This window comes from Eufriesea mexicana, unplaced genomic scaffold, assembly GCF_001483705.2.
Source record: "Eufriesea mexicana isolate 0111107269 unplaced genomic scaffold, ASM148370v2 scaffold4744748132, whole genome shotgun sequence".
Taxonomy (NCBI): domain Eukaryota; kingdom Metazoa; phylum Arthropoda; class Insecta; order Hymenoptera; family Apidae; genus Eufriesea; species Eufriesea mexicana.
The window spans coordinates 319,200-346,318 of record NW_016907911.1 but is presented as its reverse complement, the minus strand read 5'-3'; the positions used below and the strand labels follow the sequence as shown (position 1 = coordinate 346,318).

Genomic DNA, 27,119 nt, shown 5'->3' with positions numbered 1-27,119 from the left:
TCGTTCAATTTCTTTGTCAGTCAAGTACAGTGTAAAATAACAGCATATTTTATTCATTTTGTAAAGAAGAGAAATTATATTCTCTCTACAAAGAAAGATAAAGAGGTTTCATAATTTCCATGAAAAATGTTTAATATTTATAGCGTTCCTCGTTTCTTTTCACGTTACTCGCAGCGCATGTTGATATGGCCGCGTTTGTACACACGACACCAATAAATACGGTACTTTCGATGGATAATGAGAATTCGAGTGCTCTAGCTGTGTAATCGTGTTGGAGATCTATTGCACAATGATCGATCAAACCCACTTTCCATCGAATTCCAACTTACAATATCTCGATCTTTGCTGTTCCACCCCCCACAACCCCATTTTCAGATTTTAATCATTTTCTTTACAGATCTATCTCATTAATTAATCAAATTTATGTCACTAGCTTCGCAAAATAAAGTTCTTTTTACGATAATAAAAATTCTTCTTTCTTTTTATTATAATCAGATGGAAAAAGATATACCTATACCTTACAGAAGACTTTGTCTCATTTCCAGACAATAATTACCATTTCGTCTATTACTGCAGGAAAACACACGTAAATCAAACAGAACACCATCCTTTGTGAACCAGTGACACTAAATAACTTGCGTTATTCTCGAATAGAGACGTGTTGTCTTTGCTATGCAAATAACGCCTATTTCGTTCACGGATTTTACGAGCCTCAGTCTTTCTTCAGGCACAGGTGTGCAAACGTGTAAATAAAGGTGCTGGTACAACGAATGAAAGCCTGAGTAACGTTTAGTTGTAGGATTACCATTGCTGGAACCTAGAAAAATAATTTCATGCGACCTGTGCGATCCATGGATCACCTATTCCCGTTGCAACGAGGATGACACACTGGGTCTTCAACCACCGTTTATTCCTTCCCATACACAGTATTCCAAAATATTTAAAACACGTACGGCGACCGGTGGAAAACCGTGGAAACTCGTGGAAAATGGTGGAAACCGATGAAAACCCGTGGAAAAGCTTGGAAATTCGTGGAAGCCCATGGAAATTCGTGGTAAGCCACGAAAATCCACGAAACCAATGGAGACCCGTGGAAATCTTTAGAAACCCGTGGAAACCCGTGGAAACACGTAGAAACCCGTGAAAACTCCTAAAAATCCATGGAAAACTTTGGAAATACATAGAAACCCGTGGAAACGTGTGAAAACCTGTAGAAATGCGTGGAAACTCGTGGAGAACCGTGGAAACAAGTAAAAATTCGTGGAAACCCTTAGAAACCCGTGGAAACCCATGAAAACCTTTGGAAACGCGTGGAAGCTCGTGGAGACTCGTGGAAACCCATAAAAACCCGTGGAAAAGCATGGAAATTCGTGGAGGCCCTTGGAAACTCGTGGCAAGCCACGAAAATCCACGAAACCAGTGGAGACCCGTGGAAATCTTTAGAAACCCGTGGAGACCCGTGGAAAGCTTTCGAAATCCGTGGAAATCCTTAGAAACCCGTGGAAACTCCTAAAAATCCATGGAAAACTTTGGAAATACATAGAAACCCGTGGAAACGTGTGAAAACCTGTAGAAATGCGTGGAAACTCGTGGAGAACCGTGGAAACAAGTAAAAATTCGTGGAAACCCTTAGAAACCCGTGGAAACCCATGAAAACCTTTGGAAACGCGTGGAAGCTCGTGGAGACCCGTGGAAACTAATAAAAATCCGTAGAAACTCTTAGAAACCCGTGGAAACCAATGAAAACCTATGGACACGCGTGGAAACGCATAGAAACCTGTGGAAATCCGTGGAAACCCATGGAAGCAGCGCGATTCCAGAAATATCACAGATTCCGTTCAGATCTCGTAGCTGTTTCCTTCTCCGCGATCGCGGGGCCTTATAGGACGCTCGGCATAGGAATCTGAGTCATTCGAATCTCGCGCTGTTACGTCGAATTCCGAGATCACGAGGTACAATCGTGAGGGTCAGTGGATCCACGGTGTGGTCCGGCCGAATGAATTCCATTGACCTACAATTGATCTGGCCGGTGGGCAGGTAGGTTGAGCGACGACCGGCTTGCTCGCCCCACGACCGCCGAAAAGCGATCGTGTGGAGCGGCTGGTTCACGGAAACAGGCGCCCGTTCCTTCCTCCTCCTTTTTCCTCGGGGCCCTCGATACCCATGGAGGAAGAACGGGCCCGTTTCTGACAGCCTAGATATTGGAACCGTGCACGATTCCTTTTCCACCGAATTTAATTCGTGCACACCGTATCGCCCGACATGCAACTTTCTTCTCGGCAATCGAGAACCGCTTTCATTTGTCATTTCCTCTTCAACCCCTCAGATCAACGCGTTCACTGTCACGGTGGTCATTAATGGCCGACGCTTGTCTCCTCAGTGGGGCTATGGTGGTCACCAGTGTCTAGGCAATACTAACTTCTTAAATCTATATTGCTTTTATTCCAATCAATTTTTTAATATTTGAACAACGTAAATAAATAAATAGAGAACTGTCATAATTTAAAACATTAATAATTTACCCCAATATTTTTTCTTTTCTTTATATAATTAAGAATAATGGAAATTTTATCATGGCTTCTAAGTATAAGCATATATCTCATACAAAAATACGTGACAGTCAAAGTGTTAACATTGCAAGCTTAGGAATACCCTAAACTCTGTCAAATACCTTACTCTCCGCTCGGCCCGTGAACTAAACTGGAATAACGCGTACGAGAGAAAATGAAGCAAATATAGGCCACCGAGAGAACTATGAACTGGTTCGTTGCTGGATACTGCAATCTGAATTTAAATAGCAAAATACAAATTTATAAAAGTACCATTGAGCCTGTTTGAACATACTTACTCCAAATCAAGGGCATGGCTGTCAAATCCGATATAGAGGAAATGGAGAGTACCTAATGTACTACCCTAAGTACAATTTTAAAAGCACCGTGGTATCCAATAAACGAAACGATTCAAGAGAAACTCCGAGGATTATAAAGTCCTCGCGAATTGTTATTCCTAGAAGACCCGAGAGGAAACACCCATCAGATTTACTTACACGCACAAGCTAACAGTACATTCACTCGCACCAGTTTTAATATCTGCTCGAGCGATTATCGGCGATTGTATCGAGATTCTCACGCGTTTAAACCAACACGCGGAGAGTAATGTAAGTAATCGCAACGATGCAATTAGGAGCATTTAATGACGGGACATTAGGGATAAAAATTTCCCGAAGGAACACGGCTCGAGGGTGTTTAATGGGCCTCGACGCTGGAATTCGCTTGTCCTATGGAAATTTTATCGGCTTTACTAGATTCCAGCGGCTGATAGCGAACGAGGGGGGAGAGATTAGGCGAGTAAAATGGGTAAACAAAAAAGAGAAACTCGTGGAAGTAGGCTGAAAGAAGCGTGTCGCCGGCTTCCCCAAAACGCCTCGGATCGCTCGAGCTATCGCGAATCGGAAGTCGATGCGTGTCCACGGGTGAGAAACGCACGCCGGCCGGCTGAAAGTATTTGCACAGACGCGGTTGCATCGGAACTGGTTTGCACGTGCCCGAAGTGAACCATGCAACTGGGACACGTTGCATGCAATGGGTGGGCAGAAAAATTCCGAACGCCCATGGTGCCCTGTCCGATGTCACGTACGCGATCGACCATCGAGATCTATGATAATCGCGCTTCGTTGGGTTTACTAGCATTGACAAAGTGGTCAGTCTTGGAAAAAGTGTCGGGAAGAATGCGATGGTGGGGAGAAGGGTACTTGGGAATTTCGAGAACGCGGAGATTTGTGATTCGGGTTTGCGTGTACTCTCATACCAGCTGCTCGTAATGCATGTCGCAATGTTGACAGCGGAGTTTGAGAAAAATAACTGACTAACTCGAGATTTATTTCAGGTATGAGAAGCTTTTGGGCAATGAAGAGAAGGAATTGAAAAATTTTCTGCTATAAAATTGACGATACTTTTTATGGAAGTAAATAGGAAATCTTGTAATAATTATATTACGCGGATTGTTGCGTTAAGTGAGATTTAATATATTGATTAATATCGATATTCAAAATTTGATTAAATGACGAGTGAAAGTAGCCTTTTGAGTGGGTCAGTGAGTTTTGGGAAATTTGGAAAAATTGGGAATGCAGAGTTAATTATTTTAATCTGAAAAGTGTTTGGCAGGTGTTAAAAATACTTTTGCTTTTTTTCACTTCGTATCAAACCCAATTTTAACACCTTATTTTATGCTTATATTATAGCACATTGCCTGTGAAAAGTTACAATAATTTTAGATAACGTCGTATTATACTGTTTGGCCAAAACTCTTTGTCAAAATATTACAAAATATATACTGATAAAATGGGTGTATATTTTATACGTACACTGTTGCATTAACTGAGATTTAGTGTATCGATTAATATCGATTTTCAAAATTTGATTAAATGGCAAAGGGAAGTAGCCTCTTGAGTGGGTCAGTGAATTCTGGAAAATTTGGGAAAATTGGAAATGCAGAGTTAATTATTTTAACCTGAAAAGTGTTTGACAGGTCTCAAAAATTCACTTCAATAATTCTTTTGTATTTTCTCACTTCGTATCAAACCCAAATTTAACATATTGTTTTATACTTATATTATAGCACTTTGTCTGCAAAAAGTTACAATAATTTTAGATAATTTCGTATTATATTGTTTAGCCAAAAATTTTTGCCAGAATATTACAAAATATGTACTGATATAATAGACATATATTTTACATCATAATATCGTACCATAATACAGTGTTACTATTACATAGTACACATTATAGTAATATTAACCAACATTATGAAACACTGCAGTAAAACATAGTCATGCACTAAGTATGTAATTAGGCTAATCTACCACCTAATAAGAGTATTATGCTCGATAAGAGTCGATATTAATTTCTCGAAAACCAGCTTTACCTGTATTTTCACCTGTATACCGTATCACCTCGAACTGGTTCGACGATGCACTTGCACAGTTAAAAATACAGTGAGCCGATGAAGACGTATTCGACACCCTGTATAAAATATCAGCGAACCGGGTAGGAGCTTGCGTAACGCGAATGACGCGTCCATAGTAATTAATAAAGACCTCCGGTTTTCTCGGTGAAAGGCCAAGGTGGTTGGTAGATCTAAGCCAGTACGAAGGAGACCGGCACACATTTCCGTCACGTAGGGATAATAAACCGCAAAACGAACGCTTTTACCAGGATTCGCTGCGATCATCGTCGTTTACGTTGAAAACGCGGTGACATCGCGTGCGCGTGAGAGGAGTCACGATTTCTGCACTCTTTAATCCGACTTTACTCGGGAAATCGTCGCGAACACAATGCGTTCGTGCCACATTTCTATTCGTTTCCCCGTCCGGTCGATTCTGCGTGCAGGTAATTCCTGTTACGTCGAGGATCGAGCAAAGATCGAGCGTGCCACGAGCGTAGGAAAGTGAACCGATCTGCGAACTCGTAGCGTGACACGTTCTACCTATTTCTGGCTCGATGGCGGCTGTCTGCACTCGCCTACGCGCCAACTTTCTCCGATTTTTCCGATCCATCCTTCCGACCATTTCCATCCATCGTTGCAGATCGAGGCATCGGATGCTCATCATGTTTGCATAGTACAGCTAACCCTCCTATAACACGGTAGATAGGTTCCTAGAAAATTCCGCGTTTTGTGAAACCGTGTTGTGTGAGACCCAGAGCCAGTACAAAAAGGGGGGTTACTTAGTAAAAACAAATTTCTTTTCCAATTCTACATAAACAACGCTATTTTTATTAAAAATATAAATGTATGTACTGCAACAAAATGTAGTACAACACGAAACAAGGAAACAGAAATATTATTTTAATTTAATAAATTTCTTATCGCACAGGCAGCCCTCCTAAAGCACGGCATCCTGTAACACGGTTTCACTATATAACACGATTCATTGATTGCGGGAACCCTCCTACAACACGGCATCCTATAACACTTTTGACTGAGTTGGTAGGTCTAGTGTTAATAATATAGGAAAATATTAACCCTTCGACTATGACAGATTTTGAAAACGTATTATACTGTAGCTGTACCATTCGGTGCGAATCCATCATTGATGCACACAGAGAACGGTGAAATTTTTGGTTAAATGTTCTTTTCTGAGGAATTATTGTATATTGAAATAATAATCAAGATTCCACTAAATTCCACTCCATTGAAACAAAGTTATTTATTTTTTTGTATTCTGCAGGAAATTGTTATTGTACATAGTTAAAATTTGGCAGTAAAGGAAACTTTGAAGCCCACAGTATGACAGGTGCCTATAGTAGTCGAGAGGTTAACTATAATTTACATTTCTTTCTAGAAATTTAGTTAATTTAGTTCTTTATGTGAAAAATGGCTGCGATAAATGATAACACGGGTATTAAAAATGTAGATAAATTAGATTTTGTTTTTTGAAAGTAGAAAGGCTTATATATCTGGAAGCAAACATTGCTTACCAATTTAAATTTATGAAATAAATAAATAAAGAGTATTAATTTCTGTTATTTGTTCGAAAATATTCTTAAGATTGTAAATTTCTTCCAAATTTTTCTTTATCAACTGCTGTGTATAATACTAACCTTGCTTTATAAAATCAAATTTGATTATAAATCGAGATATATCGCTCTGAAGTTACTCGAAGAATATTGAAAATTGCAGAGTGTGCTGTCATTTTGTCGCTGGCTGTACATTTCCTTATGTAATGGCTATATTTTCGATATCTATTTACTCAGTCTAAGTGTACCTGTTTTCATGTAATAATTAACGTGGTACTAATTGCACGTAATGGCAGAATCGCATAATCTTCGGATTAATATACCGAGTTTCTTTAAGAATGTCTCAGAATTGGCTGCCAGTGGTCGATAATTGACTCAAAAATAATTAGATTTAGAAATAATTAGAATTTTCGAAAAATGGAATAATGTAATAAAAATAGATGACGAACAGGGAAATTTTTGAGAAAGTTTTGACAACTGTGAGATTTGGGCCAGAGTCTGTTTAGTGTCGACCAATGTGTGTTTCCGATCCGAGTGAAAGCAGTTTAGCGATAATTAGTCCCTGGAAGATAAAAAGTGTCCACACCACTGACACGAAATTCCCCAGGATTTGAATATGCAAATTTCGCAGATTAATGGACTCTCCGATGTTCTCCATATTTGATAAATCACACGAAGCTTCTTTCATTAATTACAGATTTAATCTAGCAAGCATTTTGGAAGAAATTCAGAGAAGCAACCAGTGAAGTGACCTAAAATTCTCCCAAATTTTAATATTTTAAAACACTCTAATATTCATATTTCGCAGATCAATGGCGTCTCCAATGTTCTCCATGTTTAAAAAATCACGCCAAGTTCCCTACATTAATTACAAATTTAATTTAGCAAGCATTTTAGAGGAGATTCGTAGAATCAGCCAGTGACCTAAAATTCTTCCAAATTTTGATATTTTCGGACATTCTAATATTCATATTTCAAAGATCAATGACGTTTCCAATGTTCTCTATATTTGGAAAATCACACAGAGTTTCCTACATTACTTACAAATTTAATCTAGCTAGCATTTCAGAGGAGGTGCAAGGAAGGGGTCAGTAACTTAAAATTCTTCCAAATTTTAATATTTTAAAACACTCTAATATTCATATTTCGCAGATCAATGGCGTCTCCAATGTTCTCCATGTTTAAAAAATCACGCCAAGTTCCCTACATTAATTACAAATTTAATTTAGCAAGCATTTTAGAGGAGATTCGGAGAATCAGCCAGTGACCTAAAATTCTTCCAAATTTTGATATTTTAAAACACTCTAATATTCATATTTCGCAGATCAATGGCGTCTCCAATGTTCTCCATATTTGAAAAATCACATGGAGTTTCCTACGTTACTTACAAATTTAATCTACCAAGCATTTTGGAGGAAGTATAGGGAAGCAGTTAGTGATCTAAAGTTCTTCCAAATTTCGATATTTTCGGACACTCTAATATTCATATTTCGAAGATCAATGGCGTCTCCGATGTTCTCCACATTTAAAAAATCCCGCCAAGTTCCCTACATTAATTACAAATTTAATTCAGCAAGCATTTTAGAGGAGATTCGGAGAATCAGCCAGTGACCTAAAATTCTTCCAAATTTTGATATTTTCGGACACTCTAATATTCATATTTCGAAGATCAATGGCGTCTCCGATGTTCTCCACATTTAAAAAATCCCGCCAAGTTCCCTACATTAATTACAAATTTAATTTAGCAAGCATTTTAGAGGAGATTCGGAGAATCAGCCAGTGACCTAAAATTCCTCCAAACTTCGATATTTTTGGACACTCTAATATTCAAATTTCCCACCTTACCAAACGACCAATGATTCTGTCCCTTCCTAATCCCCAAAATTCTCTCGGGTTTCGATTTACCAAGCCAATTATTCCAATTAAAGCACTCGAAGGAAGATTCAGCGAATCCTAAGTTCAACTCGAGGAACGAGAAGCAGTTAGGCGACCAACCTAAACCGTACTTCCCCATTTGAAATTCAATTGGAAGAAATTTCGCAGAGAAGAAGAATATTCGTCTAGAGGAATGGCGGAGGAAGAAACGGCTGGCCGAAAGACTGCCGTTATCCGTTTCAAATCGGATCGCGTTGTCTCCGAAAATGGTACGTGCCATGAATGCGAAGTGGCTAGGCAGCGGATAGATGTGGGTCAGTTATTGTGCAGGGTCGATTCTAAGACGAGCTCGCGAGTACGTGCACCATTGAACACGCATTTCGATGCGCGACTTAATTCCCTAGGCGTACAGTTATCGCGCGATTAAAGCGAATGCTTTCCATTCGCGTGAGCTATGGGTTCGTCTGGGTTAGCCCCATGGTCGTTCAATCGTGTTATTTCAGTGGTTACAGATGCTTATAAGAATTATACAGTGATTTGTACGAATGGGGAACTTATTACGAAGGGAAATACAATAAGGGAAGCTCGTGTCGAGGAGATTTATAAATAGGAACAAGAAATCAATAAAACAGGGGGATATAAAATAAATGGGACACGAATCACTGTATCACGAATAGTATTATTTCATTATCGAAGAATCGAATGATGGCTGAATCCATCAATGTGCGGTTGCTGAAGAGAGGATTCTTGCGAACTTGCGAGGATTCTTCGATGGGCGAAATGGGTGATGATAGGATTAGGTGTCTGGAAAGATTGCCAAGTGAATAATCACCGAATGAATAATAGTCCAACGAGGAATGCACGGTGGATTCTATGGTAACAGGTGTGACGTAAAAAGAACCGGTACTGGGTCGCAAATTTCACTTCGGTGGCTATAGAGAGTCCAAGAAGGAAGACACGGATTAACATAAAAAGAGTTCAACGAATATCGAAGCATAATTGAAACACGAATATAATAGACAATTCTCGGGGCCTTAAAGTTTTTCTCACACCACGTAATTACAGTCTGTGTTTACCAGGTGTGAAATACCCGGAAGATCATTAGACGACCATGAACTTCGTAATGGAAGTCGGTCGATGGCTCTGCACACCTGCTAGGACATACAGCAATGCGAAATCTCTCGGTCGGTATTTGTTTTCGTTTCGATCATCACTCGATCCGTGTTTTGTCGGTAAAGCTGGTCGCGATTACCGACCGCGTGACACGGATCTTCGTGCAGAAGCCTCTCTCTTCTGTACTTTATCTATGATCCAGTGACACGAACAAAGGGGTACATCTGGCGGGGACGAGGTACACTCTTGTGGTGAACGATCTTGGGACGTTGTTCGAGAGATCGCGCCACTGCATTAAACCTAATGATCAATGATTATTGCTTGATTAACCAAGTTTGAAGACATAAACATTTTCAAGTTGAAAATTCGAAATTTTTCGAGGGTTTTAAATAATTCTCAGGATTTTAATAAAGGGATAATTTAACATTAAATTTGGAAACAATATGATCTCGAAGATCGATCAATATATCGATCGATGGCTTCGTCAAACTTTCGAGAACCCGAGATCGCAATAGCTCGTGTATAGTGAAATTTTTCGTGATTTGAAAAATTTTTCCACCATTCCGTCACGATTGAGATCTGCCAGTCAATCACGAGGTGATCCTAATAAAATTATTTCACAGTTCGACGTGATCATGGTTCCGAGCTTCGTCTGCGAAACAGGACGCGGTGTTTCGAGACTTCAGGGACGACTTCCTGCCAGAGAAATAATGGCACCGGGAGATCTAATCTATACAGGTGAAGTATTATTCTGCTAGCTTCCCGGGAGTCATTAGTATCCTTTGAATAATGTTCAGGAAACGGATGTGAATCGAAGGCTGGGTACGATTTAACATCGGAGTTAACAAACTGGTCCACGTTTCTTATCCTCGCAATTACTGAAAAGGCGTAGCTACTTTCGAGCAAATTAATTCTCATCTATAGTAGGAGTGCTATTATATTACGCATCAGGGTCAGCAGAGACTGTGCTCCTCGAAAAGAGGCGATCATTCGAATTAAATGGGAAAATAGTAAGAGCATGTGGAGCTTTTCGCCATATTTTTCCCTCTTTTTGCGCTAAAGCATAATTCCATTCGTCGAATGTATCTTCACGTCTGTGTATAACTCGATCGGAGAATGTCCAGGTAGCCCGAGGAGCATAGCAGTTGAGAATGGGGCGACCTTGTTTCGCATCAATTTAATCGAGTGGCACATTCGTCTTGGAATTACGGCTCGACACGTATAATTTCCCAGCGAGCACGAGGCGAAGAGCAACCTTCGGAAACAGTTACTCCTCTCGTTTCGTCCAGCCACACATCTTCATCCGCAACCTCTCGGGGTACAAAGATCGGGGCGAGGCGTCCGATCAGGCTAAATCGGCGCTCGCCGATAGGATAGAACGTAGCAAGCGGCTTCTTAAAAACATGATTTATTAAAACTTTACAATGCGTATAAATACATATAAATAACAAAGAGAAATCATGTACATGATCGAAGATGGTCCATGTGCAACGACGACCAGCTCGAGCCGTGTGACCGTGGGTGAAGGTACGTGGGGGCATGCTTCGCGAATAAATACCTACGAACCTACAAGTTGGAACCAAGTTGGTAAATGACGATGGGGGGTAGAGAGTGGGTTAGAAGAAAAAAGGGAAAGAAGAGGAAGAAAGGAGAGCAGGCGTAGTGACGGACAGAGGCGCGTGAGCGTGAGCAACAAGAAAGCGAAACGAAGTTGCAGACAGGAGAAAGGTGAAGGAGGAAGAGTGGGACGAGGAGTAAATGGCGGTGGCGAGCACGACGAAGTGGAGGAGGTGTAGAAAGAGGCAGATGGAGAGGAACGGTGAACTGTGGAAAGAGAGTAGATGGGATCGAAGTAGACTCGGTGAGGTAGAGACGTGCTACTAGATCTCTCGCGTGCCATCAGCTGCTGCAGGCTGACGGCTCCTCCGATCACGAGTTCGTTAATTTTGCCGGAACAGCGATCGACGGTCCCGCGCGTTCCCGTACTTGAGAACGGCCTGCTGGACGCTGTCGTGGATCGTGTCGAGGGATCTGCCGTATCCGGAATGCCCGTAGCCATGACCGTGGTGCTCCTCGGAGCTGTGGGTGTGAGAACTCGAGTACACAGGCTTGCTGACGATCTCGTAGGTGGTCTTCTTCTCGCCGCCGCCGGCCAGGGCCTTCAGACCGACGATGGCCGATAGCATGAGGGCCATCAGACCGGTCATCAGAGCTTTGCCAGCGAGCAGCGCGAGCGCGCCGAAACCAATGGCGCCCAGGGTACCCTTCATCATCATCAGGCCAGCCATCAGGCCGCCATATCCGCCCTTGTCCTTCTTACGTCCTGCGTGAGCATCAATGAAATCAATCACCTCGTCCCGATTCGCGTTAACCCTAACCTCCGTTTAAGCAGAGTAATTCCTTACCAGTTCCGACACTCTGACCTCCGCCAAGGCCGAGCTGAGCTAGGGTCTCCTCGTTAAAATTCCTCGCGGCCTCGAAGGTCCTCGGGTCGAAGAGCTTGATGGATATCGAGTGACTGTTGAGATAGCTGCCAACCTTGTGTACCAGGTACGCGTCCAGCCTCTTTTCCACGTCGTTAGGGAAATCCCTGGCTAGATTGGCGACCACCTCTGTCATCGGCAAACTGGACGATCCGTTCTCCTTGATCACCGACACTCCCGGTAGGATGCTGATGTCCTCCTGCTCGGACAGTCTATCTAGGAAGGACACCACGTCGAGTTTGAGACAGGTGGCACTGTACGACTTGCCGCAGTCCTTGCTCAAGTTGGACGTCAGGCTCTCGGGAGACTCCTCGACCATCTGCTTGGAGGTGCGTCTCTCTATCTCCGCGACGACTGTACCCAGGACGAGCAGAAGAGACAGCAGCAGCAGCAGCAGCGACGATTGACCGATAACCGGGAATCCCTTCATGGTGCTGGGCGGATCGTGCGACGTTTCTGTATCCGGACGCGAGAGACCCTGATCTCGGAGTGATCCTGATGGAGTAGGTCCGGCGGGTGGGACAGGCGGCGCGAAACGGACTGTTGCTCGCGGCTAGGAATCGATCTGCTGGCTGAAGCTGACGGACGAGACGCGTACCGTGCACTGGACATACCCTCGGATAGTTGCAGTATATATAGAGCGAGTCACCGGGTAGTCCTTTTTCCTTTTTGCCTTTCGGTCGTTCCATACATTCTCCTAAGTCGAGAGCAACGCGCCGGAGCCGGCGTGCTCTCTTCCATCGCGGTGGTCCAAGAGGAGGCGAGGGGCCTTCTCGCGGCCACCGCCGCCGCCGCTGCTCGCACGCGGCAAGAGGGAGCGTCAAATAGAGCGGAGAATTCGAATCTCTGTCGAATTCGCCGGGAAAAAAGGATACCGGAGACGGTCTAATGAGAGCGAAGCCTCGTGGACACCGACGCCCATTCAGACCTCGTCACGGCAGGATCCCAGTGAATTCGCTTGCTCGTGGGTACTCCCTCGGCCGGACTTTCTTCGATATCGATTCCGCGTGATCTAGAAACCGCTCATCCCGCGGTCTGCATTCGAATAGCACCGACATCATCATTTATACGCGAGTCGATTACAGGCTGGGACCCCGTAGTCGTTGACAGGCGCGACTTCCTGTGTCCGTGGGCCCGTCGAGTTCGTAATTACGTTGATCGATGGCGTCGATATCAGTCACGTCTGTCATTAGCGTCCGATCGTGCGTCGTGCTTGGGAAAAGGTAGACTCGGAGCCGATTTTCCTCGCGCTCGTTCGAATCGGCAGCGATGGGGACCGATCGGATGGATCGTGGCCGATGGGCGGCACCGGCGACCCGGCGTCAACCACTTTCCATCTCGACGGCGAAATCGAGTCGATGGCCGTCGATCGATGGCAGAATCGAGCATGCACATCCGGCTGAGCGAAAAACCGTCGAACGGTCCGCGAAAACTGCCAAGGGAGAGGGAAATCGACGGACATTATTACCCTCCGCTGAGCGAGACGAGACGGCGGAGGCCTACTTCGTATTAGCCCAGTTAGCTCGAAGGGAGATCGGATTTTCGCGCGCCACGCTCCAACGACGGCGCTACAGACGGATCTGACGGCGAGAAAGTGCGCGGCCAATTTTCACGGGATCCTCTCGCGAGAGGCGAATCGAACGCGAGTACGCCGTGGAAATCGCGTGATCGCTCGGACGCCTGTGAAAATCCAGCTCGATAATCCAAACTGTTCTTCAATTTCTCGCAATACTGTGACGAGGCTCGGAGATCGGCTCGATTTTTTGCTTGGTTGGTCCCGAGAGCAAGTTTAAGTAACATTCTTCCGTTATACCATCCTCTGCGATCTAATTTTCCCGCTTTAATTGTATACGTTAAAAAAGAAACTTAATTTTTGGCACTTAAAATATCGCCATTTATTTTAATCGCGGTAAATTTTATTACGTACATCTAAATTTATTTTTTGGTTATTTATCCACGTACGTACTGACAGCTCAAAATTATACGTGTACGTACAGGCAACGAGTATGCGTGAAATTACGACGATAATTGATAGCAACGTGTGACAACTTACCTGTGATGATTTGTAATAACCTGACCTATCTAGTTTAGTCGAGAGCTACGAGATAAGATCGGGGATGCAAAAAGTCAGTTGTGTGAGAAAATTTATTGGCGAAATCAATTTCCATGCACGCCACATCCACGTACGTAAGTATTACATCGGCAATTAGTCGGTAATCACGCGTTTATCGGATCGACGCTTCATATGCCTCTGCAATTAAACCGGAACGCGCTGGATCAGTATCGTATCACTGGCAACCTGATTAGGAGGCTGTTGAAATTCGGAGGAATTCGACAGAGTTTCGCGAAATAATTGGAGCTCCTCGATACCGAGTCTAGAGGCACGCGAGGCGGAGAAAAATTCCAGGCTGCGCATTCCGCGGAAATTATCCTCCGTCAATAGGGCGTGCAGTTTCGAGCCCGATAAATTCGCGGACGACGCGTAAGGCGTTCACGGGTGTTTCGTAGGATGCCTGGGACGATGCGCTCGCATGCTCTGCCAGCAGGTGTGTCGGAAAGGAGAGGATTAGCCTTCTTCTCCGGGTATCTATTTCGCGACTTGTTACTTCCTTTTACCGCAACGCCTTCCTTTCGTTAATAATCGCGCCATCTCCGGCGAGCTGCTCCTGTTTCGCCGATCCGGCGCACAGCCGGCCAGCCATCCATCGATCCTGCATTCCCTCTTCGATCTTGCATTGCTCTATATCCTCCTTCGAATCACCGATAAACCGAGTAACAATTATCGATCGAGATTAACTATCGAAAATATCGATCTTAGAAACGAATTTCGAAAAAATTCCGAAGGGGTTACACCGATATTCTTACGGAGATATCGAGGATGTGACTGGAGTGAAGCTAATGGAAAATGTCGGGGTACATGGTCACGGTGTGCCGAGCTGATTCGATAGACTCGATTTTCATCGATCGATCCGGTCACGCCTTTCCAATCGTCGGCAAGTGGCGATCGCTAGCACGCGATCTGTGCCGCGAGTGAAACGTGAATGGGCGCTCCTCTAGTTCCCCATAACTGTACCCCGTGTACTGTTACTATCTTTATGGTATACACTCGATACGTAACTCGAGTGGACGGGGTTAGGTTGGGCAAAGCCGAATTTTAATGCGACGAATCATCCCTCGAGCTGCACTCCTCGAAGACCCGCGTCGCGAGGGAAAAGCTGCGACGGATAGAAACGCCACTTGCTACTCTACTTTCCAGACGCCGCGAAAGCGAAAATTAAAACCGACCACCGACGCTTTTACGACCGATTTGCAATTTCATAAGTGTCCTTAATTCGCCGGTAAAGTTTCACCAAACCATTATCCGAATGATATAACAGAATCCAGTGGCTTTCCACGGTCTCGCTAGCGAGGATGACACTAAGCTGACAGAAACGTTCAATGACACCGGGTGGACAGCTTTGGATCGATCGGTAGATCATCGATCCGAGTCAACACAGTGAGTACTGCATAGAAATCGCTAAGACATATGTCAGGGACCGCACGATTTGACAAGACAGCGAGTTGACATCGTGACAGCAGGTTGCGCGTGAAAAGCGAGAAAATTTTTAACAGATACCACGTGAAACACGAGAAAGACAGCTTTAGATCGATCGGCAGGACATCGATCCGAGTTAACACATTGAGTATCGCATAAAACATACGTCAGGGATTGCATGATTTGACAAGACAGCGAATTGACATCGTGACAGCAGGTTGCGCGAGAAAATTTTGAACAGATACCACGTGAAACACGAGAAAGGCACCTTTGGATCGATCGGTAGATCATCGATCCGAGTTAACACAGTGAGTACTGCATAGAAATCGCTAAGACATATGTCAGGGACCGCACGCTTTGACAAGACAGCGAGTTGACATCGTGACAGCAGGTTGCGCGTGAAAAGCGAGAAAATTTTTAACAGATATCACGTGGAACACGAGAAAGACAGCTTTGGATCGATCGGTAGGACATCGATCCGAGTTAACACATTGAGTATCGCATAAAACATACGTCAGGGATTGTACGCTTTGACAAGACAGCGAATTGACATCGTGACAGCAGGTTGCGCGAGAAAATTTTGAACAGATACCACGTGAAACACGAGAAAGGCACCTTTGGATCGATCGGTAGATCATCGATCCGAGTTAACACAGTGAGTACTGCATAGAAATCGCTAAGACATATGTCAGGGACCGCACGCTTTGACAAGACAGCGAGTTGACATCGTGACAGCAGGTTGCGCGAGAAAATTTTGAACAGGTACCACGTGAAACACGAGAAAAATTGCGAATGGTACGCAATGTAATTTAATTAATGAAATCAAATTTAATCGAGAGACTCACAGCCTACAGGAAATTAACATGGAAACCAGAGAAGTTGGCAGAATCTTGCAATTCCATTCGGTTAATGACGACTGTCTCAGTGGCAACTAGATCAGCCCAAGTACCTCGTATTTCCTTCTTTCTTATTCCTTCTTTTCTTAAAATCTTCGTAAATTCGGCGCAGGTTATTGCACGATGTAAACGGAGATCGTAATTGGCAGGAGTTAGCCGATCGATCACGCGCTGTTAGCCCATTTTCGCCTGGAAAATCGAGACGACCGGCGAGAAAGTCGCTGTCAGTCGGATGCTGTTGGAGAATTCCCCGAAGATCGGCTGGCGATCCTCGAAGGAGACGTTCGCGAGCCAGGATCGCCGGTGAACGGCGGGTTATTTGGAAAACCGTGTCGCTCGGAACGAGGAGCGGCCGCGTGTCTGACCATGACGGATCGTTCTACTGTTCCGCCTTGGAATCGGCCATACTCGCGGTTTTCGAAACGCCTAGTGATTTTGGAGATTTATAAGTCGGCCTTCGTTTACGGGACTATGTTTGGATTATTTGTAAATCGTTCTCGCTTTGCTCTGTTTCTTACTTTTATTTCGAATGCGTGCTCGCAATGTGGTTTCGCAGTTTAAATATTCCTGGACATTCTCAATTTTTCGTTACCGCTGTCAATCGAATCGATTTTTGAAGCGAATCTAACGTGGAAATTTGTAGAGACGAATTTCCGTGTCGAGAGGAGGTCGGAGTGTGGAAATTTTACAGCTCATGAAAGTTACCGGTGGTAATGGTACAACGAGTACATATTTTAAAACGCATTGTAAATGAGGTACACTTCCATCTCATATGGAGTCTACCGTCGTGGTCTCCGCGAATATCTCGGCCCAGACAGCGGCTCATGGTCACGTGCATCCGGTTATTTCACGCGTCTGGTGTTCTCGAGCGAATATACTCGCGTTATCGAGCCGTGGGTCTGGTGAAACGAGAAAAAATCGGGGTGCATTGACGGCGACTGATGCCGGTTGCTGGCCGAGTGGCTGCGTAGACCTCGTTAATTCGAGAACGAGCATCCGTTATGCGCTCGAAATGCATCCTGCGCGTTCGTACTTTCGCATTTTTTCCAGGGTCAGTCCGCAATACCACGGATTCCTCCTTCGGACTATTCGCTTATCGTCTAGCCTGCATCCTGACACCTCGCGGACGATCAACGACGTCGCTAATCTAACCTGTGCTATAGAAATCGCTGACTTCCATCGAGTTATAGAGGATCAAGTATGCTCACATCGTCAAAAATTTCTGCTACTCCATGATAGAATTAGTTACGAGGATTAATTCGAAATAAGTTATCCGTTAATTGTTGACGGAGGCTGATAGAAAAGTATAGTAAAATTATAGCACCTCTAGGCTATAATTTACAATAGTTACCAGAGAAGGAATCTTGCCACGAAAATTTATATTTCCTAATCAAGAAATGTATCCAAAATGGCTGAAGCGAGTGAAATAAATCGACATAGAGAGAAACAGGATACATCTAGTAATTTGAAAAGTGGTCTAAATTGCGTTATTCCACGCGAGAAATAAATCAGCCTGCTTGGCACCCCATTGAGAAAGAAGTTGCTCGATACCCTGCGGCTAGTCAAAGATCTAGAAGAACCCTTTACACGGAGTAAGAGCGTATACCAGTGGACTTTGTGCATTAATTAAACTCGAACCGAGCATCTGACTCGTGAGCTTGTGCTCGCCTCGAGTTCTCCGTGCTCTTGACAGTGCTGTCCTCTCGATCAGGCCAGGTATATACCCGAGACTCGTGCCCACTCCACGCGGCTTAATCACAACCGATCCCGTTACACGCCTCTGAACCCTGAAGTGGGGAAGGCATCGGTAGCGGAAGAAGGGAGCACGCTAGGTGGGAGTCCACGTGGAGGCATTGACCCAGTGCCCTTGATCCTGAGGACTCGCCGACGGGGAAGCAAGAACGGCCAATCGCCGGCTCGACCACTTTTCCCACCTTTCTCGTCACAGTGACCCCGATTCCTTCCTGTTCCGACTCTCCCACCTGTTCCTGTCTCCCCACCTGTCCTCTCTCTCTCTCTCTCTCTCCAGCCAGCGCGGCACTCGACTGCTATTTGGGTCGTTAGCCTTCTCCTTCCGTTCACCGGGCTAACCTGCTTACCTCGCGATTATAGATTTCCAATTATTTATTTCATTATTTCAGCCGCCAATGGCGACGACCAGGGAATGGAAAGTGCTTGGACGGATGCTGGGATCGAAGACTCGGGGAGAATCCTAGGAATGAGGGTGCCAAAGGGTGGAAAGCAGAAGCGCGTGGCTGTAGAAAATGAGAGAAGGCGATGTCTTTATTCAATACAGCGAGGGTAACAGAGGAGATAATAAATAGAGTGAAGACAAAATGGCGGGATGAGGTGACGAGTTCGAGGCTTGGGGTCTGCTCTAGGGGATGTCCTGGTAGGGGTACTGTTCAGGCGCGAATTCCGGGGCCCACCCTCTGTAAGGCTGGTTTATCTCCTCCTGCGACCTGTGCCAGTGTTCGTGATGGACCTCTGGCTTCACGATTCCATAGGAGACCCTGGCTGGATAGGGGGCCGGTGGCGTGAGCAACGCCTTCAGGGCGATGGCTCCGGAGAGAAGAAGGGACAGCAGGCCAGCGCCGAGACCCTTGATGCCTATCAGGCCGATCAGAGTGATGACTATAGGCAGGACGATGAGGGCCTTGAGCTTGAGGGCCAGCAGCAGAGGCAGCACGATCTTCTTCAGCTTGGTTCGGGCTGGAACGAAAGCGAAACGATGCAACGCCTAAAATCCTGCTGTCAATTTTCATTACAGGAAACCTTGCGATTTCTTTAACGAAAGCAATTAATGGGTATGCTGTTATCGAAGGAGGAGCACCAGGCTTGGTGTACATCCACGAATTCGAGGGATTCAATGGATCGTCGAGTGAAATTCACGGAGACGATGAGGTATGGGGTCTGGGAGGGGTATCTAGGAGCCTCTAATGGCCACTTATCGCCGGCTATCTACTTTCTTCGACATGTGGCACTCTCGTTCAAGGTCCTTGTTCGTCGTGTGCTCTCGTCAGCCGGCCCAGAAACCCGGAATCTCGGCGGCGGCCCACTTTATCCCGATCCCTGCCATCGCGAGGTTTTCGCGGATGCGGAGGAAGTGGGACGCGTCTTCGCGGCTTTCTACGCTCGTCGTGGCCACCTTCCGCCCTCCGCTCTTCTTCCTGAGCACGACGAGCGCGTCCCGACGTATTCGGGGGAGTAGAAAAAAGTTCGTGGAAATTTCGAGGAGAGAAAAGAGGCCAAGGAAAAGAGGAGAGCAGGCAGAGATGTCGGTCCGCCGGCGAAGCCAATCGGAAGCCTCGCCACCGGAAGTCCCACTTTGCGGCCAATCGTGCCACGTCTTCGTGGCATACTTTCACGGCATTGGAGAGACTTTAGAAAGGCGAGGTACTATAAGTTCGTGGCCGTGGATCGGTCCATTCACAGCGGCGATCGAGGCGTCGAAGATCCAGCCGCTCGGACCTCGAACTTGGGATCGGTAACCCTCGGCAGGCAACTCCTCGTGATCGCCTACCGGTGATCTCGTGGAAGGTCATGAATATTCTTCCTTTCTTTCAGTGCTTCGCGCTTTGGTATTCGAGAGAGTGAGTTTCCAGCGTCGAAGATGTAGATATGTAGGCTAAAGGAGAGATCGGAGGAATGCTTACGGTAGAAAGTTCCTTCGAGCTTTCTTTACCACGAATTCTTACTTTTATTACCTCTTCTTCTCTCGAGATTCTTTGCTTTAGTCAGAGAGAGTTTGGCAATATTTTAATCCTTCCTTCCGTTTATTTTTCGCTCATTTTATCTTCGTTTTATAGAGTTTCGCTTTCTATTCGGGTTTACAAAGATAAAGGTAAAGGAGCTTGTAACGAATACGAGGACTCTGACACATTGTAAACAATTCCGTAGCACGTGTGTTGGAGTTTAATCCGTAATTTACAGTTACGATACTTTATACCTTTGCTCGTTCGAATCTTGTACTCGAAGACAGGAATATTTTCAAATTTTTATCTACGTTATTAGAGAAAAAGAAACTCGAATCATTAACGCGCTATGCAAGAATTAATCTCACCTTCGGAAGCTCCAGTGGTCAGGGCTCTAAGCTCAAATCCCATATCCTTCTCACCCAAAGCTCTGCCAAACATGTCAGCAGAGGATCCGTCGTTAGGCAGGTGCACCTGGATCCTCCTGCTCCTGAAGAACTGTTCGATCTTGCTCACTAGAGGGTCCACGCTGGCTCTTCCGGACTCCTCTTCCTCCACGACGTCCACCTTTTCCAAAGTCACCATATCACCGAAGATCTTGATGGTGTCCCTCCGGTTCAGCTCGTCCATGGTTTTGGTCAGCTTGATCTCCACGCTCCTGGCGTCTTCCGCCATTACGAGGGCGACCGACAGCAGCGCCAATGTCGCGATCAATGGCTTCGCGTTCATCGTTGATGATCGATTTGGTATCGGACGGGACGGGCACGAGGATTTTGACTGTTTGCCCCGGGGGCAATTTTTCTTTTATACGTCGGCCCGCGATCAATGGTGGGGCCAGTTTGAACCATTTGGCAAGCGACGTGCAAAGGCCGCGGTGTCAGGAATTTTAATTTCGACGTCTTCACCGGCTGGCCGCTGCACAGACCTACGCCTCCAGTGACGTAGCGTCTACCGATAGAAACTAATTTTCCTTTTCACCGGGATCACTTTCGAGCGATACACCAGCATGGTCTATCGTCCGTGTTCGAATTAGGTTTCATTTCATGGCTGGCGGGAAAATCGATCGGATCGAAATCGATTCTATTATTTCCACGCGGAATAAAGCTCCATCTTGCCTCGCCCAACGCGCAAGGGAGCATAAATTTATGAAATATGAATTTGTAGAAATCCGCAGCACGCGTAGATAGTTGTCAGCGAGGATAGATAAAGTGTCTGCGGAGTGATTGAGAAATGGGAAAAGATAATGAGTTTGTCGAAGCTGTGTCCAATTTGTTTTGGAAGAAAGTAGGAAGCGTGTTCTCGGGCCCTGTTTCATCGGGAAAAGCGGAAAATTATAAGCAAAGTCGATGGCAGAGAAGTGGGACCAAGCTGTTGCTCATCGAAGATCGTACTTTCCAAATTCTGCCCACGAAATGGTGAACGAGCGAGGATACGGAGGACAGTATCGTGCCTCGCGGCACAATGGGCCCGCTCGTTTCAGTAGCAGTAAGAATAAAAAAGGAGACGGAGCGTTCCTTTTGTCCAGCGCGTACAATGGCGAGTTTCCACGACGGGAATCCGCGCTTTCAATCGGCCTCTCTAACAATGACAGAGCCACTCCCGCTCTTATACTCCCGTGCATCATATTCACGAGGCAGGTAATAAGTTTCTCGGTGAAAATTAGATTTCCGTGCCTGTTCGCGCGTGTGACACGGAACGGCATGCAAAACCGACCGGCGTGTCCCGAATCTGTTTTCGGTCGGAAGCGGGAGAAGGAGAGACGAGAGGAGAGAAAGAAATGGAAGCAACGAGGAAGAAAGGGGAGAGAGAAGGCGAGAAAATAGGGTATAACCCGCGGTGGGAGTGCAAACCGAAGCGTAGGTATGCTCGCGTCCGATCGGAATCGCATATGAGCCAGACCGATTGTCGGCTCGATCCACGAACATGTCGATATTTCGCGGCGGGACATACACTAATCACGTACAGCGCGTTTTCTATGCACCTTCACGCCTTACACCGCCGGCACGCGCATAAATAATTCCTCCGAGTTAGAAATCGTCCTTGCTTTCGATCCACCGTTCGATCCTGACCGGACTTGGGAAAAATCAGTGATCGATGCGTGAAAAATAGACGACAGATGATATATGTATTAGTGATAATAATTTATTGATACAGTGGTTATTAATAATTTACTCGGCTCATAAGTTACTCGCTTAAACGTTATCCTAGCAGTCGGGAACGAGTCTGGCTGGTATTAAACGCGACCAGACTCGAGACATATGGCCTCCAGGTAGCCTGGATTCTTTCGTTCCCCACGAAAACGTGGACACGAGATCGTCGTTTTAGTTGGTTTCGTTCGTGATTGGAGCCTGGGCCGAGTACGCCAACAAATGGGCGTCCATTTTCCCGTTTTCAGCCTCGAAGCTCCTCTTGTAGTAGCCCTGGGGTTGCACAGCTGCCGCGACATTGGCTGACCAGCCTTGGTTCCCATTGTCTATCCATCCAGTCGGTTGCGGGTTCTTGCTGAAGATGCTGGCTCCAGAATTGCTACCGAACAGTCTCTGGAAAGCTAATACTCCGGCCAGCAGAAGGGCGATCTTGCCCACGAACAGGGCTTTCGCGACCAGGAGACCAAGACTTCCGAGGAGAATGGGGATCAAGGCGAATAATTTCACTCCTGCGGCTGCGATCAGCGGCAGCGCCATTTTCTTTATCTTCGCGCGACCTGAAAATAACAATCGAAAAATAAAAATTAATCTTGGACCTCATATTTGTCATACAAAACAAAACCCAGGACAGAAAACTGTCAAATCAATTATCAAACGTGATCTAACGACCATGTTATCTGTCTTCCGTTTTAAAAAATTAGGCACATTTGCAGAAACGTAGTCAAAGGTGATCTATTAGTCTTGGACCTCAGATTTATCATACAAAACAAGAACCAGGACAGAAAACTGTCAAATGAAAGATCAAAGATGATCTAACGTCTATGTAATCTGTCATCCGTTTTAAAAAATTAAGAAAATTCGCAGCAACGTAATCGAAGGTGATCCAACGTCGATGTTAGTCAGGACTACTCGTCAGAAATTCGACTAGTCGAGTACCAAAAACGAAACCTCTGCCCTGCCAAAGTGAACGAGCAAACGAAAGTTGGAAGAGTAACAAGGTGTCGGCAAACGGAGCATGTTTGCTGTCATCTGTTAGCCAACGGTTCCTAAGTGTCGCTAATTAATGGTCCCCGCGTTATCAGCGGGCTTCTCTCCTGGCTGCGGAGGCTACGTATGATTTCAGAAGGAAAGCGAATGCAGGAGGTGGCGCGCGAGGAACGGGTTTATCCGGAACAGGTTGCTGCGGCGCGTATAGATATCACGAAGGTGAAAGGCTCGGTGAACAGTTTATTCGTTCATACCGGTGACGCGTCGGGCCGTCATCGGGGTGGGAAGGATTACGTAATGGGAGCGTCTCTATCATAGCGCAGGATAGAAAGTTACCTTCGTCCAGAGCGCGCGAGATAGAGCCCTCCTCGGGCATGCTGAGCTTCAAGCTGTGGGACTTCACGAAGGACAGGGCCGAGTCGAGCAGCATATTGACAAGCTTGATGGCTCTATCCGACGTATCTCTTGGTAGCTCGTTCATGATATCCACCTCGGTCTTCAAGTCCTTCCCACTGCGTTCCACTGGAAACAGAAATGGTACACGGGGACGTTAGATAATTCCATTTAATCCAAGTTGATAAAATCTCCCAGATTTCAAACTGAAGAAATTCTTGCAGGAGTTGGAAAAACAGTCGGAAGAATGGACGATGAGATTGAAGTTCGACTCACTCGGTGTTTCCCTCACGAACTTTACACCATCGATGATCTCGATGTCGCTAGACCTGGCAGCCCTGCTGAGCGAGCTGATGGTCTTCACGAAGACGCAGCTGAACAGCGCGTTCTCTTGCTCGAAGCAATCGAGATCCCTGTCCAGTTGCACGTCGTTAGGCATGGGCACGGCCATCGTGGACGCCGCGAGAAGTCCCAGAATCACTAGCTTGTTCATCTTCGGTTTCGGCTGATCGTGACGGGAGGAAGCGTCTGGTCGTGGAAGCGAGCACGTCCCTCGGAAAATTTTCGGAGCAAAGTGTGATCTGACCCTCCGTAGCTTCTATCTTTATAGGTGTGCACCAGCTGGGACCCTCCCCAATATCCCCACTCTAACCGATGACGCGTGTGACGACGACAAACGACTAAGGCACACCAGGCGTCATCGCTGGTACGTCGTTGCCCACCTCCCCGTCGTCAGACGGAACTTTCTTCGATAATTTTTTAAACAAACTGCCGACCGACTCTTCCGTGAGTCGACGGAGTAGCTAGAGCTGGGCGGACCTTAGTCTAGGCGATCCCTGATATTGGTGGCCCAGCTAGGTCCCGGGATTCGGGTCAGTAGGGGAGATGACGACGCCATGGGCCAAGGGATCTCGACGGTGCATCTCGATGGTAATTAGATTACGAAATTTTCCACGGAAGAATTCGAGCCTCCTACTTTTCTCCTCTGACACCTCCGAAGCTTTTCATCGACTCTGATGATCGTTCGTGCGTCAGGAAAAGGTTCTATCATCGATAGATCGTCATTGAATGTTCGATGGAGATATCACGCTTATGATTCACAGCGTATTCTCAGGTAATCTCCTGAACTCTAGGACTGAGGTGTCATCTACGACCAGGCCCGATACATGCAGGTACCTCCACGTGCAGCAAGCTGCTTACCTTGACCCACAGACCCGGTCATCAGTGGTTTATACCACGAATTACATCCTCGACAATGTTTTCCGATATAACACCCACTCTAAACAGTTTCCCTTTTGTTACCTGCGCCGTGGGCTCTTGCATTGTTCCCCCAGGTACCCTATTCGTGCACAGGTGTGAATCAGGAATTATAACATTTACAAACCACGTTTTCCCAGCTTGTGGAATTTTCCGTGTTTCCAAGATCGAGGCATCCACAGACCGCCGAAGAAAACTCTACTTTCTCTGGCACTGTTTGCTCTGTCAACAGTGTTAGACGGGCACGTCAAACGTGACTGAACGGAGCGGGGTAACACGTTGAATATCTCTTTCAGTCTGTCTCTCAGGTATTCGCATCTGATCATCATACATCGGTCACACAGGGTGCCATTTTCGGACACCCTCGTGTTCGCCGAGCTGTGCCCGTTTTAATAAGGATTCGCGCGAATTCCTGATTCGACAATCAGCGAGAAGTAGCCCAGGCGCTGTCACTCGTTCGGCAAACAATGTCCAACAATGCGTACATCTCATCGGGACAGTTTTATCGAGCAGTGCGTGCCTCGGAATGGCAACTGCCTTATTCGCGGGCGCCTCGCCATTGTCTCGTTCCGGCTCTCTTTAAATATTTAACAGCCTCGCGGAACTTCGTCATTTCGGTGTTAACGGTATTCGTTCGATGGATTTTCGCGATTAATTTTCTAGGTTACGCTTACGGCCACGAAGTCCCCGAGTTCCGATCGTCACGCGAGCCATCTGCGTTTACGTTCCCCCGTTCTTGGCAGATTCTGGAGGAAGGTTTGGGTTAGATTGACAGCGAACAGTGAACAATTCGCTGACTACGAGGATCAGAGAAGAATGGGACACGGGAGGTGGATTGGGGATCCAGTATGCAAATAGCAGGCGTTAAACGGAGAAATTTCTTCGTGGCTACTCACCTTGTTTCGACGATGATTCAATTTTGACCGCTGTTGCGTCTGCGTTACTTTCCTCTTATTGTCGTTTCGTATAATTTCGACTTTCGACTGTTCAGTCGAGTGTTTGGTAGACCATGGACTAGCCAGAAGTGTCGTGAGAGCATTGTTTCGTACAGCTGTGAGCTTTGACCGAAGGGAGGATCAGTGTCCCTGGAATCTCCAGATTCCATCGTGAGATTTCGGGGTCAATGAGCCGAATAAACTCGTCCTATTTGACACTGGCTCCTTCCAGTCTTATCTCTGTTACTTCCTGACTTGCTCAAAAGTCTGTCGTATCTCATGTGCTCGTTCCTCTTTCGTTACCCTCAATGACAGTGATTGCACAGTTGTGCAAATGGCACCAGTAAGTTACCATTTTTAAATATTTGTTTCTTCCACGAAATTCGCTGTTGGAAATTATTACTGTTGTTTTCTGCGTTATCGAAGATTAAATTGAAGATGACACGCGAAAATTTTTCCCAGTAACGAGGTGATTAGTATACCAATACGACGAGAGTACCTGCCACGCGGGTTCATAATTCTCGGAATTCGGGATGAACTTTCTCTCCATGAAGATGCGACGCCATTACGTAACGCTGTAATTCGAGGATGGATCTGGTCGATTAACTACACGCATTGTTTCCGCGGAATCGGAACAGGGAAATAACGATTTGCCAGCGTTTGAGAACACTTTCTACGGTTCGCTACGCCTTTCGTTCTTCTCGCCTCGTTCCTTTTGCGTAACGCGGTAATTAGCGAGTTTCGTTCGCGCCAGCACTAAAGGCCATACTTTCATAGACCTCGAACTCGTTCGATCGATCGAGCAGTAAATTCCAGACCAGATTCCTCGACCAATTTTTGTATAGATTCCTGCGAGGGAAGAAATACTAGGGGACGAGGGATGAAATGAACGAAAGATTTTGAGGTTTGTCGATATGAATCTTTACTTTCTCCTGCGCCGTTCCCTGTAAAATTTATAAGGCTCGCTGTCCATCATGTCGTCTCCAGTGTCGAACATGTCGTGCCTCTTGTATTTATTCACGTTCACGACTTCGTAGCCCGATGCGTGACTCTGAGCGACCTTCTTCAATCCTACAATGGCCGCCAGGATCAAGCTCATCAGACTCAGGACCACCGCCTTGCCGCTCAAAATCGCCAAAGTCTTCAACGCGATGGGCAACAGGATCGACTTGATCAACATGAATCCTACGATCAGGGGGATGATGTATTTGTTCAACTTATGCCTCTTCTTTTTCCTGCGAACTGCAACAAAGTTATTAACTTATTATTAAAATTAATTAATTAACTT

General features: G+C 45.8%; 4 protein-coding genes across 4 annotated transcripts in view; all 4 read right to left on the bottom strand.

Moving 5' to 3' along the window:
* Positions 1–11,443: 11,443 nt before the first annotated feature.
* Positions 11,444–12,416, bottom strand: Osi16 (DUF1676 domain-containing protein Osi16). Its single transcript, XM_017896691.1, has 2 exons — positions 11,909–12,416; positions 11,444–11,826 (listed from the first exon to the last, which is right to left on the bottom strand). The coding sequence occupies exons 1-2, from the start codon at positions 12,414–12,416 to the stop codon at positions 11,444–11,446; spliced, it is 891 nt and encodes a 296-aa protein (XP_017752180.1).
* A 6,378-nt stretch (positions 12,417–18,794) lies between these two features.
* On the bottom strand, positions 18,795–20,841 carry Osi15 (DUF1676 domain-containing protein Osi15). The gene is made up of 2 exons (XM_017896682.1): positions 20,481–20,841; positions 18,795–19,129 (listed from the first exon to the last, which is right to left on the bottom strand). The coding sequence occupies exons 1-2, from the start codon at positions 20,839–20,841 to the stop codon at positions 18,795–18,797; spliced, it is 696 nt and encodes a 231-aa protein (XP_017752171.1).
* A 1,592-nt stretch (positions 20,842–22,433) lies between these two features.
* Osi14 (DUF1676 domain-containing protein Osi14) lies at positions 22,434–24,132 on the bottom strand. The gene is made up of 3 exons (XM_017896957.1): positions 23,916–24,132; positions 23,583–23,768; positions 22,434–22,816 (listed from the first exon to the last, which is right to left on the bottom strand). The coding sequence occupies exons 1-3, from the start codon at positions 24,130–24,132 to the stop codon at positions 22,434–22,436; spliced, it is 786 nt and encodes a 261-aa protein (XP_017752446.1).
* A 2,621-nt stretch (positions 24,133–26,753) lies between these two features.
* Positions 26,754–27,119, bottom strand: part of Osi13 (Protein) — a 6,747-nt gene continuing 6,381 nt past the window's right edge. Inside the window, exon 2 of the mRNA XM_017896968.1 lies at positions 26,754–27,073. Coding sequence (XP_017752457.1) covers positions 26,754–27,073 — 320 coding nt within the window. The remainder of the gene's footprint in view (positions 27,074–27,119) is intronic.

Coding starts and splice junctions, on each gene's coding strand:
- Osi16 (XM_017896691.1), bottom strand. CDS start 12,416: ATGAAGGGATTCCCGGTTATCGGTCAATCGTCGCTGCTGCTGCTGCTG. Junction 11,827..11,908: donor AGGTCAGAGTGTCGGAACTG/GTAAGGAATTAC, acceptor ATGCTCACGCAG/GACGTAAGAAGGACAAGGGC.
- Osi14 (XM_017896957.1), bottom strand. CDS start 24,132: ATGAACAAGCTAGTGATTCTGGGACTTCTCGCGGCGTCCACGATGGCC. Junction 23,769..23,915: donor GTTCGTGAGGGAAACACCGA/GTGAGTCGAACT, acceptor TTCTGTTTCCAG/TGGAACGCAGTGGGAAGGAC. Junction 22,817..23,582: donor CTCGCGCGCTCTGGACGAAG/GTAACTTTCTAT, acceptor TGTTATTTTCAG/GTCGCGCGAAGATAAAGAAA.
- Osi15 (XM_017896682.1), bottom strand. CDS start 20,841: ATGAACGCGAAGCCATTGATCGCGACATTGGCGCTGCTGTCGGTCGCC. Junction 19,130..20,480: donor GACCACTGGAGCTTCCGAAG/GTGAGATTAATT, acceptor CTTTCGTTCCAG/CCCGAACCAAGCTGAAGAAG.